Source organism: Balaenoptera borealis, assembly GCF_965194805.1.
Source record: "Balaenoptera borealis genome assembly, chromosome: 4".
In the NCBI taxonomy this organism is placed as follows: Eukaryota; Metazoa; Chordata; class Mammalia; order Artiodactyla; family Balaenopteridae; genus Balaenoptera; species Balaenoptera borealis.
Genome location: NC_138861.1, coordinates 81077997 through 81096757, shown reverse-complemented (window position 1 = coordinate 81096757; position 18761 = coordinate 81077997). Strand labels below are relative to the sequence as shown.

General features: G+C 33.8%; 1 protein-coding gene across 1 annotated transcript in view; it reads right to left on the bottom strand.

Moving 5' to 3' along the window:
* Window positions 1-18761, bottom strand: part of GABRG1 (gamma-aminobutyric acid type A receptor subunit gamma1) — a 67991-nt gene that overhangs the window by 25215 nt on the left and 24015 nt on the right. Inside the window, exon 3 of the mRNA XM_082390687.1 lies at window positions 11750-11817. Within this exon, the coding sequence (XP_082246813.1) occupies window positions 11750-11817 (68 nt within the window). The remainder of the gene's footprint in view (window positions 1-11749; window positions 11818-18761) is intronic.

Below are 18761 nucleotides of genomic sequence, written 5' to 3'. Positions count from 1 at the left end.
CTATACCAGAATTACACTGTACTTTTTTTTTTTTTTAACATCTTTATTGAAGTATAATTGCTTCACAATGGTGTGTTAGCTTCTGCTTTATAACAAGGTGAATCAGTTATACATATACATATGTTCCCATATCTCTTCCCTCTTGCATCTCCCTCCCTCCCACCCTCCCCATCCCACCCCTCTAGGTGGTCACAAAGCACCGAGCTGGTCTCCCTGTGCTATGCAGCTGCTTCCCACTAGCTATCTATTTTACATTTGGTAGTGTATATATGTCCATGACACTCTCTCACCCTGTCACATCTCACCCCTCCCCCTCCCCATATCCTCAAGTCCATTCTCTAGTAGGTCTGTGTCTTTATTCCCGTCTTGCCACTAGGTTCTTCATGGCCTTTTTTTTTTTTTTCCTTAGATTCCATATATATGTGTTAGCATACTGTATTTGTTTTTCTCTTTCTGACTTACTTCACTCTGTATGACAGACTCTAACTCCATCCACCTCATTACAAATACCTCCATTTCATTTCTTTTTATGGCTGAGTAATATTCCATTGTATATATGTGCCACATCTTCTTTATCCATTCATCTGTCGATGGACATTTAGGTTGCTTCCATGTCCTGGCTATTGTAAATAGAGCTGCAATGAACATTTTGGTACATGACTCTTTTTGAACTATGGTTTTCTCAGGGTATATGCCCAGTAGTGGGATTGCTGGGTCGTATGGTAGTTCTATTTGTAGTTTTTTAAGGAACCTCCATACTGTTCTCCATAGTGGCTGTATCAATTTACACTCCCACCAACATACACTGTACTTTTGTATGGGATTGAACAGCAGAAACTGCTTAAGATAAAGGAAGAAGCTAACATACCCACCAGGTTTATGGCTTGGCAAAGATCCAACATTGGTTGGTAGAGGAAACCTCAAGCTACTTAGTAGGTTTACTTGGCTTCAGTATTCCTGACTAACAGGGCATTAAAGATTGCACTTGAGAACTAACTTATATAGGGCTGGGATATAGCAAGCATCTGTGAATCCTGCTTAGCAGCTGGCAGGATCTTCTTTAGCGCACCTGTTTATAAATGTGCTAATCACTGTTGGAAGAGTTATAACTTCCAAAGGGCCAAATTCTTCCAAGCAGAGATTTTTGGGAAAATGTGAAGTTTTTTTCTGCTCACAAGTCCCTCAATCTATGTTCAAGGAGAGAAAGATACAGAGCCTGTCTTGATTATCCACGCTTCCTAAACTTTTTGCAAAGGCTAATACTTCCAAGCTCTTTTAAATTACTAATCCTTACTAAATGCCTCATTGAGATGAAAAGTTATTAAAGTCTGTGCCATTTTATACATAATTGAAAAATCCTATTTTGTTTGCTCATTTGTATTAGTGTAATTTCGAGAAAATAATCAAACTGTGTTCTTGTACTTCATGTTCCTATTTAGAGGTTATAATTACCTGCATAATAAATAAGCAAAAGAAACATGAAAAGGAACTTCCATTCACTGAGAACAAGTAGAATAGCTTCTAGGATAAACATTTTGAGATGAGGAACAGTGCATTTAACATTTGAGATCCAACGTACACTATGAAACTTTGCCTCCTTGCAAGTTAGCCCAGAAAATAGCATTAGTGAATAAAGGTGAAGAAGTGAGCCATCTTGATTTCTAACTCAATCAGTCAAACCATAACTGATGAAAGTTCATGTAGTGCATTCTTCTACTTCACTGTCAGATTTGCAATTATGTGCTGTGTCTAACATTTAAAAGCAGTGGTTAATTTAATACTTTTTTTTTAGTAATGGAATTAGCATCACTCAAAATACAGACCTAAATAATTAATTTAGGTGCATAATTACATCATGAAGTTGGGTTGATCCTGATCTGATCTTAGCACCTTGGCATTAATCTCTCCCTAAAGTATCTATTCACACGGCCAAAATATGATGGGCCAATGGTTAGCAATAAACCAGATACTAAGGCTATAAACATGTAGAGAAAAGGTACAAGTGTAGTTAATCCCCAGCACAAATAGCTTTAGTGATAAAACTTCATAGGATTCTGCCCCACTTTGCTCAATTATTGTAAAAGCACCAACTTCTTGATACTATCACAAGATAAGTAAAATAACTTGGTGTTATTCTATTTTTTCAAGTGAAAAAGAAATAAGGAAGGAGGTTATGTCAGGTACTTAAATCATTGAAATCAGTCAGCAGTACATTGAGAGATATTACAAAAGCAGACATAAATCCTGAGTTCAGTTATCAACCCTTTGGGTTCTATTTTTATGTCTCTAACTTTAGATTTCCAAAGGTACATAACACCATGTGCATTCATCACTTAATTTTTTAACAAATATTTTTCAGTGTTCGAGTTACTTCTGTATTGTTCTCAGTTTACAAAGATGAACATGAAGACTTCCTGTTATGAATATATAAATAATAAAATTGGAAATTAATAATGCTTAGGGGAGATAGAGTTAAACAGAAATAGAAACAATAGAGATCATTTTCAGCTATGGGAAATTAAGAAAGACTTCATGACAGAAGTTGTATTTAACCTGAACTGACTTTCAAACACAGCTGAATACTAAAATTAAAGAGAGATCTTTATCTCTAAAATGTAAGTTAATTTTGTGGTCCACTCTTTGTTACAAGTTCAAATCCTAACACAAAAATAGAATCAGAGGATTTTCTGACATATCAGTATGCTACTAGGATGGCATTTTTCACACTATTATTGGAAGTGCTGGCTTCCGACGTTTACTTCGGTAGGTTAGATCAAGTTGTGCATATCACAAAGCTGAGTGCTCTACCCAGATAAGCCAAAGCCTGTGGCAGGATTTGCACAATTTCCATTATAGAGATTTGTCATGATTTCCATTATAGCAAGATGTTAAAAGTGGAGACATTTAACAAGTTTTCTCTACTTCAGATTTTAATTAAACTGCAGGGTAACTGATGTGAGTTCAAATTCATTGCCAATCTAAAACCTAAAACTTTAGTACATTATTTAAAGCCTTTGGGCTGAAACAAATATAAAAATAACACAACTGAGTAGGAGGTAGGGCATTGTCTTTAATTGTATACATAATTGTAAATACTTTTCAGGTAAACAATGACTAATACTTATACATCAAAAGTGTGTTGTAGTTAGTGTGTGTAGTGAGACGTTATGATGTAATCTAAAGAATTACTGGTTGGGTGGAGTCAGGAAATCATGTCAGAGTCCCAGTTATGTGACTTCTTAGAGTAGGGTGCTGACCAAGTCCTTTACTCTCTCTCACTGGAAAAATCAGGGCACTACGTGAAATTATCATTCTGATCTTTCCCATCTCTAAGGTTTGGTGATCTTGTTCTAAACATAAACAAGAATAAGGGCTACAATGGACATGGTGTTGTCCAGTGACCTATTCTCATAAAAATACTTCTGATCTATAGGCATCTTTGTTATTTTAATTTAATCCCACCTAATTCCTGCTAAATTTGTAGTTGAAAATGGCTCAAGCCAGTGGCTGCCAAAACTGGTTGACCAGAAGTCCCCAAAGAGCATTTTCAAAATTCTGATTCTAGGTTCCCATCCCAGATTACTGAATCAGAATCTCAAAAAGCAACACTGAAAAAGTGCATTTTTCTTAAATGCAGTTTGGGTTTCTAAAAGTTTGGAAAATTTCAACTTAAAATTCTATCACTTCCTCAAGGCATTTATATCCAATAACTAGGTTTCTGACCAAATAAAGGTAAAAGTAAAAGAAATAAAGACAGTTAGAGAGAGAGAGAAATCAACAGATGAGATTTGTACAGAATTCCTCAAACTGTACAGTATAACCTGTCATCTCTTTAAATATAATTTCTATATATAAACACTGTATGAGAACATGTGTTTATGTGTGTGTGTATTTAAGAAAACTTGAACATTCAACTAATAAATGTACCGCAACAGAATTTTAAATGTAATCTTCAAAAATGGTGAAATATTATCCCTCTGAAGTTATCTTAGGCCATGTTAATTATCACCATATGTGCTAAACTGCTTTTACTTAGATATTCATTGTTTTTCTTTTTTTTTAAAGAGTATTATTAGCAACGTATTAACGTTTGTCATTCTCCTCGTGTAAATAAATTTTCTATTAAGAAGTGAAGTAATCAAAGCAGTTGCCTAATAACTTTGAGTTTATCATTGAAAGCCATTGGTAGGTACCATATAACTCATATAATTTGATTTTAAACAAAGAGGTGAAAAATGTATACTCATAAGATATAGTTATATCATCTATAACATTTGACAAATGAAATAGTGCCTTGAATCAGCTAGGCAGGAAGCAAGGCTACCTACCTTTTAATCACATGTATGATTAGGTCCTTATTCTGGCAGAACTTTCTCCCTAATCCTAGCCTGAGGCCAGAACTACCAAGCAGTACAGGCCCATTCTACAACATTCTCTATTTACCAATTCATGAAGGACTCAAAATTGTAACTAACCCGGGAGGCAGATCATTAAAGAAGAATTCAATATAGACTCCTCCAAAATCTGACCAAGATGTTAGATAATGGATTATTAGATAGATTATGGTACAAATACATCCCCTAATATCATGCAACATTTAATGATATTTTTAAAAAGTAATTAAGTGGAATAACAGTCATGATATAATAAGTAGAAAGACAATGTTATAAAAATATGTATAATATTAATAGTATAACATTTGGGAAAACTATGTACATGAAGTTATTAAAATGGTAGTTAACAATAGTGACCACTGGATAATCATAATCTAGAATATTAATTTTTTCTTTTGCCTAAATGGAATTTCTAATTTTCCAATATTTGTCATGTATTTCTTTTAAAATAAGGAAAAAATCCTATTTTAATGAAAGGTTTTTAGAAAAAAAATAGCATAGGGTCACCATTTGCAACTTAAAATATGTATGGGTTCATACACAGAATTTTTCTGGCCCTTCCTCTTCTGTATCGATCTAACTTGTTATTTTTTAGACGTCTTCCCCACTAGGTTTTATACTTCTCCAAAGGAAAGAGGCCATATATATTCTAACTAGTAGCCAATGTACCAACTTTCACAATACAAGTCTTACATAAATAAAAGACAAATAAGACCATAAAATAAAAATTTAAATGTGTTTTTTTCAACTCAAGAAATAGTAAAATTATTTTAATAATTTTTGGAGGTTCAGAGGTTATTTTAATTTCTTTATTCTAAGAGCTTTAACTTCCTATTCATGGGGCAAGTGAGCATTCTGGATCAAAGAAGCACAGAGTTGAAAATAACATTTATTTATAATTGTTAATTTTATCTCTGCTAGTGTTGAATCAAAACTTACCTAAATTCTATTTTATTTTAAAATAAAGCCTGTGAAAAGAAAGAGGTTTTAGAGTATTTAATGAAAACAATAAATCTTAACATAATATGCAAAAGAAAAGAAATTAAAACTATGGCAACAAACTTTAAAATATTGTACAAACCAAACAAATAAACTTAATGTGTTTGCTGTTTCATAATTCCTAAAAATAATATAGCTGGCAAGGAATGAATGTTTCCTGTTAATATAGTAAGAGGAAAAAACACGGTTAATTTGATATGTAGAAGCTATGCTTGAGGCTTTATTTCCTTAAATCTGGAAGCAGCAGAAACAAAAAAGAGAGAAAAGGAAGGAGAGGAATGAGAGGGAAGAGAGAGAGAGAGAGAGAAAGGCAGAGACAGAGACAAAGAGAGATGGAAAGATGAACCTATGAACATTAGCACCGATTGTATGAACCATGCTGAAGAAATGTGCTCCTTGCAAGAAATTCATGGAGAAAAAAGTTCTCTCTGAGCACCAGCTTTCTCAATATATCTAGAAAGTTTAAACCCAAGTTATATGTCTAGGGAGTTTATTATCAAAAACAAGTCTGATAAAATAAAGGAAAATAAAAAAATATTAAACTTCAGTTCTCACCTTTCTCAAATAGATTATTTAACTATACCTCACCCCCTATACACACATTTGATGCTTGGCCATTCCATTTGAATGATGGAACAAAATTTGGTTTCTGGGAAAATCTCTCATATCCCATACTGTATTTCCATACAATAACGATTAGTGTTATAGCTTTCGTAGTTCCATCTACGCTTTTAAAGAATATTTTTTCTTTTATAGGGAGCAGTTGGTTTTTCCTTTTCTGGTAAAAGGAGTCTGAAAAGGGGCATTATTGTTAAATATTTCTATACTGACAGAAAGAAAACAACTTGTCTTTTGCTAAATTAATTTAATCCTATTTGTGTACTGCTCTCCCCAGCATTGTCATCTCCAGCAGGTAGTTACTCTGGAGTCTAGCCCAGCTTGTGCCCTGGCTCCTTTCTAAGTTGCCTTCCTCATAACCTGTGTTTTCATTCTTCAGCCCTGTCTCCATTACCAAAACCAATCGCAATTTCACGCTGGAAGAATCTATTCAGCTTCGGAAGCATATTCTAAGACCATGTGACCTCTGACCCTGGCAGTTAGGATGATATAAACTTAAGTCCTACAGACATGAAATGGAATCTTGTTCTTGAACAGTTTTTTATAGCTGTTTTTCTCTCTGGTCTGACACTTTCAAAATGCGTATATTGATAATCTCTTAAATATTGGACTATATAACGGTGTACCAGTTCCTATGAGTAAACCCATGTCCAAATTATACCTGGAATTTTCAATTATAACTGTTTTCTACTTACTCCCCTTGTGTTATATACCTATAATATCATCTTGGATTCTCTGGAGCTTTCATTGATTTTGACTTGATTCAGAGAATCACTATAACCCTTGAATGTTGTATTTGCTACCAGAGGATAAGTGCAATTGTTTAATTATCCTGAGACATCTACTTGAAAGAGTGAAAATACATAATCTCCTCAAAACCTGAAAAATTAAGAGGTTAAAATACTTTAATTCCAGTCTAATAACCTCTATTAACATTTTTTGCCTTCAGTTTTGATTGTATATTTCTGTTCTGTTTACATTTAGATAGTTTTATTTAGAGATGCATAGTTGAACAGCCTCTTTCCAAGTTAGTTTTTCAATCTTCATTAGTGCATCTGTTATTCACTTTGCACTTAAATTCCCAAAATAGAAATTATAGGAACGATCTATTTATTGGCTGATTTATTCATTCTTTCAACATGCAATTATTAAATATCTAATTTTTGACAGTGATACCAGGATTGAAGCCATTCATCTAACCCTGGATTTAAAAAGAAAAGAAAAGAAAGACATATCCTAGTGTAGAATGATATTGCTTTAAGTCTTATCAGTAATCTACAGATACTATTCTATGTAGCCAAGCTTAAAATGAAACAACCATTTTGCACCAAACAAAATTTTGCCTCATTTGAAAAAATAAAAACATTAAACCTATGTATTAATTTTGTTCCTTATCAGTAATTTAAGTTGTATGTGTAAAGAGGGAAAAAACACTTGCTTGCTTAATTACACTCAAGTCTGCTTGTTTTATTACACTCACAGTCAAAGCAAGTTTGTTCATTTTATAATAATTGAATTCTAATTTTCCTGCATTGTTTAGTTAAAATAGTCCTCTCTGTAAACTGTTCCTTAATCCCTAGTATGACAATGCTTCTCTTTTAATAAACACTATCAAATATTCCACAGTTTTTTTTCTTATATGTGCTTTAGTATCACCAATTTTAATAGTAATTTCACTTAATTAGCTTTTTAAAAAACTATCACTGTCCAAGGTTACAAGTGTGTAATTTGCCCCACTGGGAAAACTAAATATTTAATACCATGAAACTTTTATATAGGAAGATCATCATAGAAGCCTCTTGATAGCCATTCTTGTCAAAATATTTCTGGAATACTAATTCAGTCTTGAATTCTACTTCTTCTTTAATGACCACATTTTTCTTTAATGAATTCATTCAAATTGAAAACAAAAGCCCCAAATAAAACATATACAATGCAGGAAAATTTAGACTTCCACATGCCCAAATGGGCTTATCTAAGTATTGGTTAATTAGAGACTGAATATTTTATGATTTTTTTAAAGAGAAAATTAACATTTTAGTAAGGCATTACTTTATGAAATCTTATATTTGCATAATGTTAAATCAATACACACAGGTATATAGAATGTTTTATCTTTACAAAAACCAAGAGGTTGTATACAAATTTGTTTGGGGTAGAAGTAATACTAAAACACTCTTTGAAACTTTCTCTTCCCTTGCTTTATCTTCATTTTCTTTCCAACTATCCTGTTTAATTTACTACCTCAATTTCATCTTTCAGGTCCTTAAATATATTGGGTTGGCCAAAAAGTGCCTTTGGTTTTTTAAGTAAAAATAAAAGGCACATTTTTCATTTTCACCAAGAACTTTATTGAACAACGTATTTGCCCTTTTGTTCCACTACCTTCTGCCATTTTTCAGGCAACTTCATAATTCGATCTTCCCAAAACTTTTAATCTTTTTGAGCAAAGAACTGTTCCAGGTGCCTTTTACAGTCTTACAGGGAATTGAAATTTTTTCCAGAATTTTGTAAAGACCGAAATAAATGGAAATCTGAAGATGCAGTCTCTGGTGAATACAGCAGAAGAATCAGAACTTCCCAGCCAAACTGTAACAGTTTTTGCCTGGTCATCAAAGAAACATGTGGTCTTGTGTTATCCTGATGGAAGATTATGCATTTTCTGTTGACTAATTCTGGATGCTTTTCATCAAGTGCTGCTTTCAGTTGATCTAATTGGGAGCAGTACTTGTTGGAATTAATTGTTTGGTTTTCCAGAAGGAGCTCATACTAGAGGACTCCCTTCCAATCCCACCATATACACATCACCTTCTTTGGATGAAGACCGGCCTTTGGTGTGGTTGGTGGTGGTTCATTTCGCTTGCCCCACGATCTCTTCCGTCCCACATTATTGTACAGTATCCACTTTTCATCACCCGCAACAATTTGTTTTTAAAACGGAATGTTTTCATTACGTTTCAATAGAGAATCACACGCGGAAATACGGTCAAGAAGGTTTTTTTACTTAACTTATGTGGAACCCAAACATCAAAGTGATTAACATAACCAAGCTGGTGCAAATGATTTTCAATGCTTGATTTGGATATTTTGAGTATGTCAGCTATCTCTCACGTGGTATAACGTTGATTGTTCTCAATGAATGTCTTGATTTGATCCCTATCAACTTCAACTGGTCTACCCGACCGTGGGGCATCGTCCAGAGAGAAATCTCCAGCACGAAACTTCGCAAACCACTTCTGACAGGTTTGATCAGTCACAGCACCTTCTCCATACACTGCACAAATCTTTTTTTACGTTTCAGTTGCGTTTTTACCTTTCTTGAAATAATAAAGCGTAATATGCTGAAAATGTTGCTTTTTTTCTTCCATCTTCAGTATTAAAATGGCTACACAAAAATTCCTCAGTTTGGTAAGTTTTTTTTTTTTAATGCATGCTGATATGACAGTTGTCACAATACAATCTAACAAAATTGTTTCAAATTAAGTTAAAGACAACTAAGAGCTACTAGAGCCATCTTACAGGAAAAAACGAATGAACATTTTGGCCAACCCAATATATGTTCCTCAAGGTCTGATATTTGTTTCTTTTTCCTTCTTTCTTTAACACTGTTTTTCCAGTTCCTCAGAGGTTTAGCTAATCCCTGATAAATATTTGCTCCAGCCCTTCCCCCTGGAGCAGTTGGCTCCTATTTTCAGACTCTCAAATTCAACTTATCCCAAGCCAGTTCATATTCATTTGCACTAAGGCAACAAAGATGTCCATTATGGTGTGGCCAAAATGCTGTCAGTACGGTAATCAATATAGGCAGCTGTGAAAGTTAATGACAATCATGTGAACATCATATTGAGTAAGAGAAAAACTGAGCATGACTGTAATACTATAAGAATAAGCAGACACAGACAAGTATATAATAATGGTTATTCAGGCATAAAGTGGTTAAGATCAGTAATAAAGAGACAATTTGTTGTAATAATGAATAAATGAAGTTAGGGAGAAAAATCATCAAAGTGTTAGAGAATTATCTTTGCATGATGTTATGGGCTAAATGGTGTCCTCCCAAAATTCATATGTTGAAGCCCTAACCCCCAGTACCTCAGAATGTGACTGTATTTGAAGATAGGGCCTTTAAATAGATGATTAAGTTAAAATGATGATTAAGTTAAAATAGATGATTTAGATGATTAAAGTTAAATAGATGATTAAGTTAAAATGAGATCTTTAGGGTGGACCCAAATCCAATCTGACTGCTGTCTTTATAGAAGGGAAAATTTGGTTACACAAAAAGCACCAGGGAAATACATGCACTGAAGAAAGCCCATGTGATGACACAGTGAGAAGGTGGCCATCTGCAAACCAAGGAGAAAGGCCTGAGAAGAAAGCAAAGTTGCTGACACCTTGATTTGGACTTCTGTCCTTAAAAACTGGAGACATAAATGTCTGAAATTTCTGTTGTTTGAGCCAGCAGTCTCTGGCACTTTGTTATGGCAGCCTGAGAGAGTAACACAGGTGGCCAAATCAAAGGAGATGAACATAACACATGATTGAGCTCATTGAATGGGACCAAGTAGTTTGACTCACAGAAATGGGATCATTAGGGTTTGGAACAGCACATTTTCATCCTATTTTAAATAATGTCTGTGGGTTATTAATTATGTCTTTCAAATGGTAATGAAAACTATTCTGTGTATAAGAGGTAAAGCATAGTTACAAACTTTTCCATTTTCCATCCTAAATGACCTTTCCTTGACATTTTCTCATATTCTCTCTTGCTCATATTTCTCTTTTACTCTCTTTCTTCCCTCTCTACCACCAAACTCTTATCTCATTCTTTTCTAAGTCAAATTTCTCAAAATAGTAGTTCATAAAATTAACCTGCATTCCCACTTACTCACCATCACCTTGAAATCCACACATGATTGCATGTCTATCACTGCAGAACCCTTATTTCTAGCTCTGTGACAAGAAGTTGGATAGGAGATCGATTTTGAGGATGGAGGAGAGACATACGATTCAGCTGTTATTCTTTTCTTTCTTTCACTTTTCCACTGAATTTCATCTAGCAGAGATAACCAGTACCATATAACCAACACCAGTGGGCCCAATTTATTCCATTTATCACTGGATTCTGATGTATGTTGACAACTGATTATTAGTTCCTTCTTTTCCATTCTCTTTTCTTCCTCAGATTATACAATATCATCTTCTCCCTGGTTCTTCTCCTGCCCTCTGACTTTTCTGAGTATGTCCCTTTTCTGCATTTCTCTTTCTTCCACCTGTATTTTACATGCATTGACCTCATTATAAATACCATCTGATTCTCAGATCTGTGTTCCTCTTAATCTGCATCTTCCTTGGATCATTTCTTGAGGCTTTAAGCTATATTTTATGCTGCTTGTCCCTCTTCCCTCCCCAATTTACATCTATTTCCAGTCCTAACTTCTTCCTGGAAATTAAAATCCAAATCATTACTGGACAGTTCCTCCTGAATGTGCCTTCAGCATCTGAGGGCACATATGGCTATATTCCCTATCTCAGAAAATGACTCTGCCATTTGCAAAGTCATCTCTATATCTTGGAGTCAGACTATGCACAACCAACGAATCACTAATTGCACCTGTTGCCCTGAACTCATTCAGAATTAGTTATCAGAAATTATTCACGTATTCTTTCCATTATTGTGGTATATATATACTCCAGAACTCTATGCCAGATACCTATTTTTAATATTCGTTACTCACCATATTTATGGGATCAACTGGTCCAATGCTGTTTACATAAACATCAGTTTCAATTACTGTGGGCCTCACTGCAAAATACCAATATAAAGAATGGTCAACTGAAAATAGAACTACCATACGACCCAGCAATCCCACTACTGGGCATATACCCTGAGAAAACCATAACATAAAGATGTTAAAAAAAAGAAAAAGAATGGTCAAAGATATAATCATAGGTTGTCTTAAATAAATCTTATTTAAATAAATCTTAATAACTATTACTATTTTACACTTTCAATAATAAAACATTCTCATTATTAAATGAGGAAGCATGGCCCATTATATAAACACAAAAACCTTTTCATTTTACAAATAAATTGTGTAACTAAAAATTACCATTTTTGACTAAAAACCTCCCAGTGTACAGCCTAAAACTGTCTAAGTCATCCATTAAAAGTAAGGAAGTTTATTCAGTTAAAAATGCTAGGTAATTTGCTCTGCAATAGTCATAGAATTTTAGGATTAGATGGATTTTAGAGCCTAAACATTGTTGTGTTATCCTACTTAGTGCATATCATGATGTGCTAGCAAATATTAACAAACTTGCTCTTGGACTGGGAGAAAAAAAGCCCCAATTTGTACCTTTTGCTGATTTCAATGTTGTAAATACTTCCACAATGAATGATTTAAAGATACCAGTGTGAAGTCACTGAATACAGAGTCGGGACAATATATAATGTGTCGTTATTGTGAGCCAGTATAAGCTAGTTCCGGCACACACTAGAGCTTGAAGCATAGTTATGATGATTAAAGGAGGTGATAGATCTGAAGCGTCTACATCCAGGTCTGATTCTTGTGAGGAGCTTCATTAAATTTGTTCACACCTCCTTCCTCTCTTGTTAACAAAATTCCTTTGGGTTGTTTATAGCTGGTTCCAGTGAAAGGTGTATTTTCATCTAATTCTCAGAGTATATTGTACAGCCATCCCTGTGGACTTCATCTGTTGTGTTTTGTACATAACCATTTGTGTTTTCCAAGTTAGTGTTTAAATGGTATATGCTGTATTCTTATATTCTATCAAAATGTGCAGCACAGGTCAGCCTTTTAAATGTTAATCGAATGATATGATTAACTAATATCTGCAATAGTGCATATTTGTGATTTGGGCTTTGAACCTTTGTCAGGTATTTTTGGCATGCTATAATGAGATTTACCATAATGATGATAACTTATACTCATGAGATTTTTTTGTTCACTATGAAAAACATTTTCACATAGTTTCTTTTTACTCCCTACCCCCCTGCCATATAAAGCGTAAAGGGTTCATTTATTGATTCAGCAAATACTTGTTGAGGAATGCATATAAAGGTTTCATAAAGTAGACAAGAAGGGAAAAAGACATTGTGAGAAGAAAATCTGTCATAGATCTCATGGAGATTTACATAGAGATAATGCAAATAAAATAAAGCAGAAAAACCACCTTGTACACTGAAAGTTTCTATGCTAAAGTAAGCATGTTTCCAGTACTGTATACTCAGTTATCCTTTCTGGCTAAGTTTATGTGATTTCCCTTTCTGACCCAGTACTTACCACTCTTACAATGCAGGCGCTATATTAGACCTCACAGGATGAACCCCCTCCTTTAGTACATAGCTGAATCTGCCTGTCTGAGTCCCTATCCTGTCTCAAGTCTCCCTATCTTAGTAACTTAGTCTGTCAGAGCTTCCAGGCTGGTAAGCTTCCATGGAAAACTTGAAGCATTTTGGAAAACAGTGCCTGTATTATTTTAAAACCATATTTATTTTTAATCTTTGAAATTATAAAAAGCCCTACACTTAGAAAAACATACAGTATTTATTTAGTTTGTTTTTCCTCAAGCAAATATTTTATTACATGACATACATATTTTTTTAGCTAGAAAAATAAATGGGATTTGTTAGAAATAGTTTTAGTATGCAAAACTATAGGTTTCTAGATTTACATGATACATGACAATGTAATTCGATCTAGTAGCCAACAATTAGATTTCTTAAATAAAAGTAGCTTCTATGACTTATAGAAGGTTATATAGCTTAACCTAAGCTGACGACTTCTGAGATGAGTTGCTTTAATCATTTGCCATTTATGTTTGACTAGCTATGAATTGTAACCAATAAATATCATATAATTAAGCTAATTATAACTAGATTTACAGAGTGGTTTTTATGAAAGTCAATTAATAACAATAGGTTTATTAGTATCATTTAGTATATTTATTACCAGTTATAAGCAATTAAGTGCAATGTACCAGTCTTATCTGATTAGATTTTTTCAGTTCATCTGATAAATCAACAAAAGCTGAGTGCCTGCTCTCTATTGCATGATACTTGGGGCTGAACACTGCTTATGCCAAGAACTAAATGATTTTTTTTTAACATCTTTATTGGAGTATAATTGCTTCACAATGATGTGTTAGTTTCTGCTTTATAACAAAGTGAACCAGCTATACATATACATATATCCCCATATCTCCTCCCTCTTGCATCTCCCTCCCACCCTCCCTATCCCACCCCTCTAGGTGGTCACAAAGCACTGAGCTGATCTCCCTGTGCTATGTGGCTGCTTCCCACTAGCTATCTATTTTACATTTGGTAGTATATATAAGTCCATGCCACTCTCTCACTTCGTCCCCGCTTACCTTTCCTCCTCCCCGTGTCCTCAAGTCCATTCTCTACGTCTGCATCTTTATTCCTGTCCTGCCCCTAGGTTCTTCAGAACCATTTGTTTTTGTTTTTGTTTTTGTTTTAGATTCCATATATATGTGTTAGCATATGGTATTTGATTTTCTCTTTCTGACTTACTTCACTCTGTATGACAGACTCTAAGTCCATCCACCTCACTACAAATAACTCAATTTCGTTTCTTTTTATGGCTGAGTAATATTCTTGAGGACATTTTTATTTACAGGACATACATTTCACATTTTACAGTAGAGAAAGCTGTAGATATGAGTGATCTGTCCTGGTTTCTTGATATCAACATTTCCTTAGCTAACTATAAGGCAAATATATGTATGTTACAAAAATATTAACTCTGGCATTAGGGCTTGAGCCATACTGAGATATTTCATGATGCGCATACATCAAGTCCTTCTGAGATGGGACAAAAGATATATTACATCAGTAAGTCCAACGTAGAACATTGCTATTCACAGAGAAGATATTCAATAAATTACACAATGATTATATATTTGCAAACTATGAGCATTTTTTGAGTTATTATGTATATCATTTTATAACTTTGAGATGCTTTCATTTGATCCAATCCTTTAAACTTCATCCCCAAAACACGAAGTAGAATAAACCTGAAAGTGAATTAAAATATTTCAGATTAATTTTGAAACTACAGCTAGTGCTTATATGCTTCAAAATATAAAAAGGAAAACAATGGAAATCTGTAATTGTTCCTTAATAATGACTTATTACTGCTTTCACTGATTTATGCTATGAACAATACTTTTGGGTGAAATCACTTAAAATACAGGATTCTTAGTAATTGAGTAAGTACTTTCTTGGCTTTATGATTTTCTCAGTAGAAGGTTTGTCCAATTGCAGAATTTCAGTGATATTTTAAAGGAAAACACCATACTTCAGTTCAAAAGTAGAAAAATGAAACTAAAAGAAAATTGCTATTCCAAGCTTATTAAATGATATTTAGAAAGTGGGCACACTATGTTTAATTCATCAATACACACAGAGAACAAAGATCTGTTTTTTGTGATAGTACAACAATGACTGAGAAAAGCATGTACTGCCACAGCAAATTACATTTTTGATAGATAAAGGGAAGACAGGTAAAGATGACACTGAATTATTTTTGCAAGGCCTCTTTCTGTGCTGTGACTTCTAAGTACTTTGCTTTAAGTATCTCACCAGAATATAAGTAGACTCCTAGTGGAAGTGAGTATATAGAAATAGACATTCCAGGCAACTTAGTAATCCAGCAAATACAAAGAGGAAGGAAAAGAGAAAGAAAGAAAAAAACAGGGAGCTCAACATCGAGTTTCCAGGTAGTTAAGGCAAAACTGAAGAGAGCCCACTCTGGGTGGGTAATCGGTTATCAATCAGAAGATATAAATTAAAATGAATTTTAAAAATATTTTCTTCATACTTATTTTTAACCATGCTGTATTCCAATTGTCTAAGATATCTTTAGCATAATATGTAGCTTTTGGGTCACTTTGGATATTAAAATTAATTTAAGTCAGTCAAAAACTCTAATCCTGGAAAATAAGATTAATGGTCTTTTCTTATTGCCCCTAAATGGTATTAAAAAAGAAATAGTCCCACTGATCTGCATATTGCAGTTATAATATACAGATTTTGAAAGAACTATGACTAATATGTCTTATTGCCCTAGAACAGACAGCAGGGGTTCTCAACACAAAGATGTTATATTTGGGTCCAGATACTTCTTCCCAGGCCTTACTAACAAGGAATGTCAACTAACATTTGCCATCTCCTTCCCCAGGTTACATATGGACAAATAGACACTTGGATACACATGGAAGAAAAGGTAGATATGGATAAATAGATACTTAAGACTGTGCTGTCTAATACCTTAGCTAGTAGATACTAACACAGACACCTAGAAAAGATACTAACATAAATTTTGGACAGAAAAGAATGCCTAAAAAGATCACTTTAATAATTATTCATATTCGTTTGTTTTCAAATTTTTTATTGAAGTATATTTGATTTAGTATAAATCATACTATAAATCACAATAGTATTTGTGTTAGTTTCAGGTGTTCAGCATAGTGATTCAGTTATTTTTTTCTGATTATATTCCATTACAGATTATTACAAGATATTGATTACAATTCCCTGTGCTATATAGTAAATCCTTGTTGCTTAACTATTTTATGCATTTTATATATAGTACTTTGTATCTGTTAATCCCATACTCCTAATTTGTCCCTCCTCCCCTCTCTCTCCCCTTTGGTAACCATAAGTTTGTTTTCTATGCCTGTGAGTCTTTTTCTGTTTTGTATATAGAGTCTTTGTATTATTTTTTAGATTCCACATATAAGTGATATCACAGTATTTGTCTTTCTCTGTCTTACATACTTCACTAAGTATAATATTCTCTAGGTCCATCCATGTTGCTGCAAATGGCAATATTTTGTTCCTTTTTATGGCTGAGTAATATTCCTTTATATATATTTATATATATATATACATATATGTATATATATCATATATATATCTTATCTTCTTTAACCGATCTGTTGATGGGTGCTTGGGTTGTGTCTATGTCTTGGCTATTATAAATAGTGCTGCTGTGAACACTGGGGCACATGTATCTTTTTGAATTAGGTTTTTGTTTTTTCTGGGTATGTACCAGGGAGTGGGATTGCTGGATCATATGGTAGCTCTATTTTTATTTTTTTAAGGAAACTCCATACTATTTTCCATAGTGGAGGCACCAATTTGCATTCCCAACAACAGTGTACAAGAGATTCCTTTTCTCCACATCTTCTCCAGCATTTATTATTTGTAGACTTTTTGATAATAACCATTCTGACCAGTGTGAGGTGATACCTCATTGTAGTTTTGATTTGCATTTCTCTAATAATTAGTGATATGAGCATCTTTTCATCTGCCTCTAGGCCATCTGTATGTCTTCTTTGGAAAAATGTCTATATAGGTCTTCTGCCCATTTTGATTGGGTTGTTTGTTTTTTCGATATTGAGTTGTATGTGCCGTTTGTATATTTTGGATATTAACTCCTTGTTGGTCGCATCGTTTGCAAATATTTTCTCCCATCCCATAAGCTGTCTTTTCGTTTTGTTGATGATTTCCTTTGCTGTGCGAAAGCTTTTGAGTTTAATTAGGTCCCATTTGTTTATTTTTGCTTTTATTTATTTTTCCTCGGGACACTGATCTAAGAAAATATTGCTACAATTTATGTCAGAGAATGTTTTGTCTATGTTCTCTTCTAAGAGTTTTATGTTGTCTGTCTTATATTTAGGTCTTTAAGCCATTTTGAGTTTATTTTTGTATATGGTATGAAGGAGTGTTCAAATTTCATTGACTTACATGTAGCTGTCCAGCTTTCCCAACATCACTTTTTGAAGAGACTTAAGTCATTTATTATGTATACTCTGAGATGAACAGATAAAATGCTACTCTGCACAGTACATATTACTACTTACATTTAAATAGAAATTAATTAAATTTAATTGAAATTTAGCCATACTAACCACATTTCAAGTACTCAATAGTCAATAACCAATTTCAAGTATTCAATACTCACAAATGTATGACTGCTTTTAATATATATAACATATATTAAATATATGTAAATTTAATTATTTCGTATTTCTTCTTAGGAGAATGAAAGACTGATCTCTTATTCTGTAGTTTAATGTCTCTTTAGACAGCAGACTTAGCAACCTGCTCCTGCTCCTACACCTGATCAGGGGAAAAGAAAGTTGGAGAGGAGATTTAAAGAAAGAGAAGCAATGGAGTATCTGCACACCCACTCTTTGGAATGTCTAGGATATTTTATTTTCTTGTGGGTACAATTCACATCAAAAGAAAATAACTGGACCAGAGGCATCTTACCAGTTTTTTGGCCACCAGCAGCACGTATCTCCAGACTAGATTGTTGATGAAAGGAGCTAAGGCAGGTGGAAGATATAGAGAAGCCTCTAGATTCCCCAGGTCAAGGAAGTGAGCAGTATAAAATGCCTATGAACAACAACATAAAGCATTTCTACTCTATTCCTACCCTCCTACCCTCACTATTTATATGTTTGCCTCTCAAAGTGTACTAAGGGCCATTTGGTGTTAACCCAAAAAGAAATAAAAACTAAGAAGACAAAAGTTTCAAACTGCACCTAGTTAACTCCTCATATCTCCTGCATGTTACCATCACTAGAAACTTAGAAGAATTAAACAGATGGAATAAAAAAGCAGATCCTTCCCTTCTCACCCCAAGTCCCTGTCTAGTGGTACATGTCTATCATCTATTCTGGGAGAGGGATAGC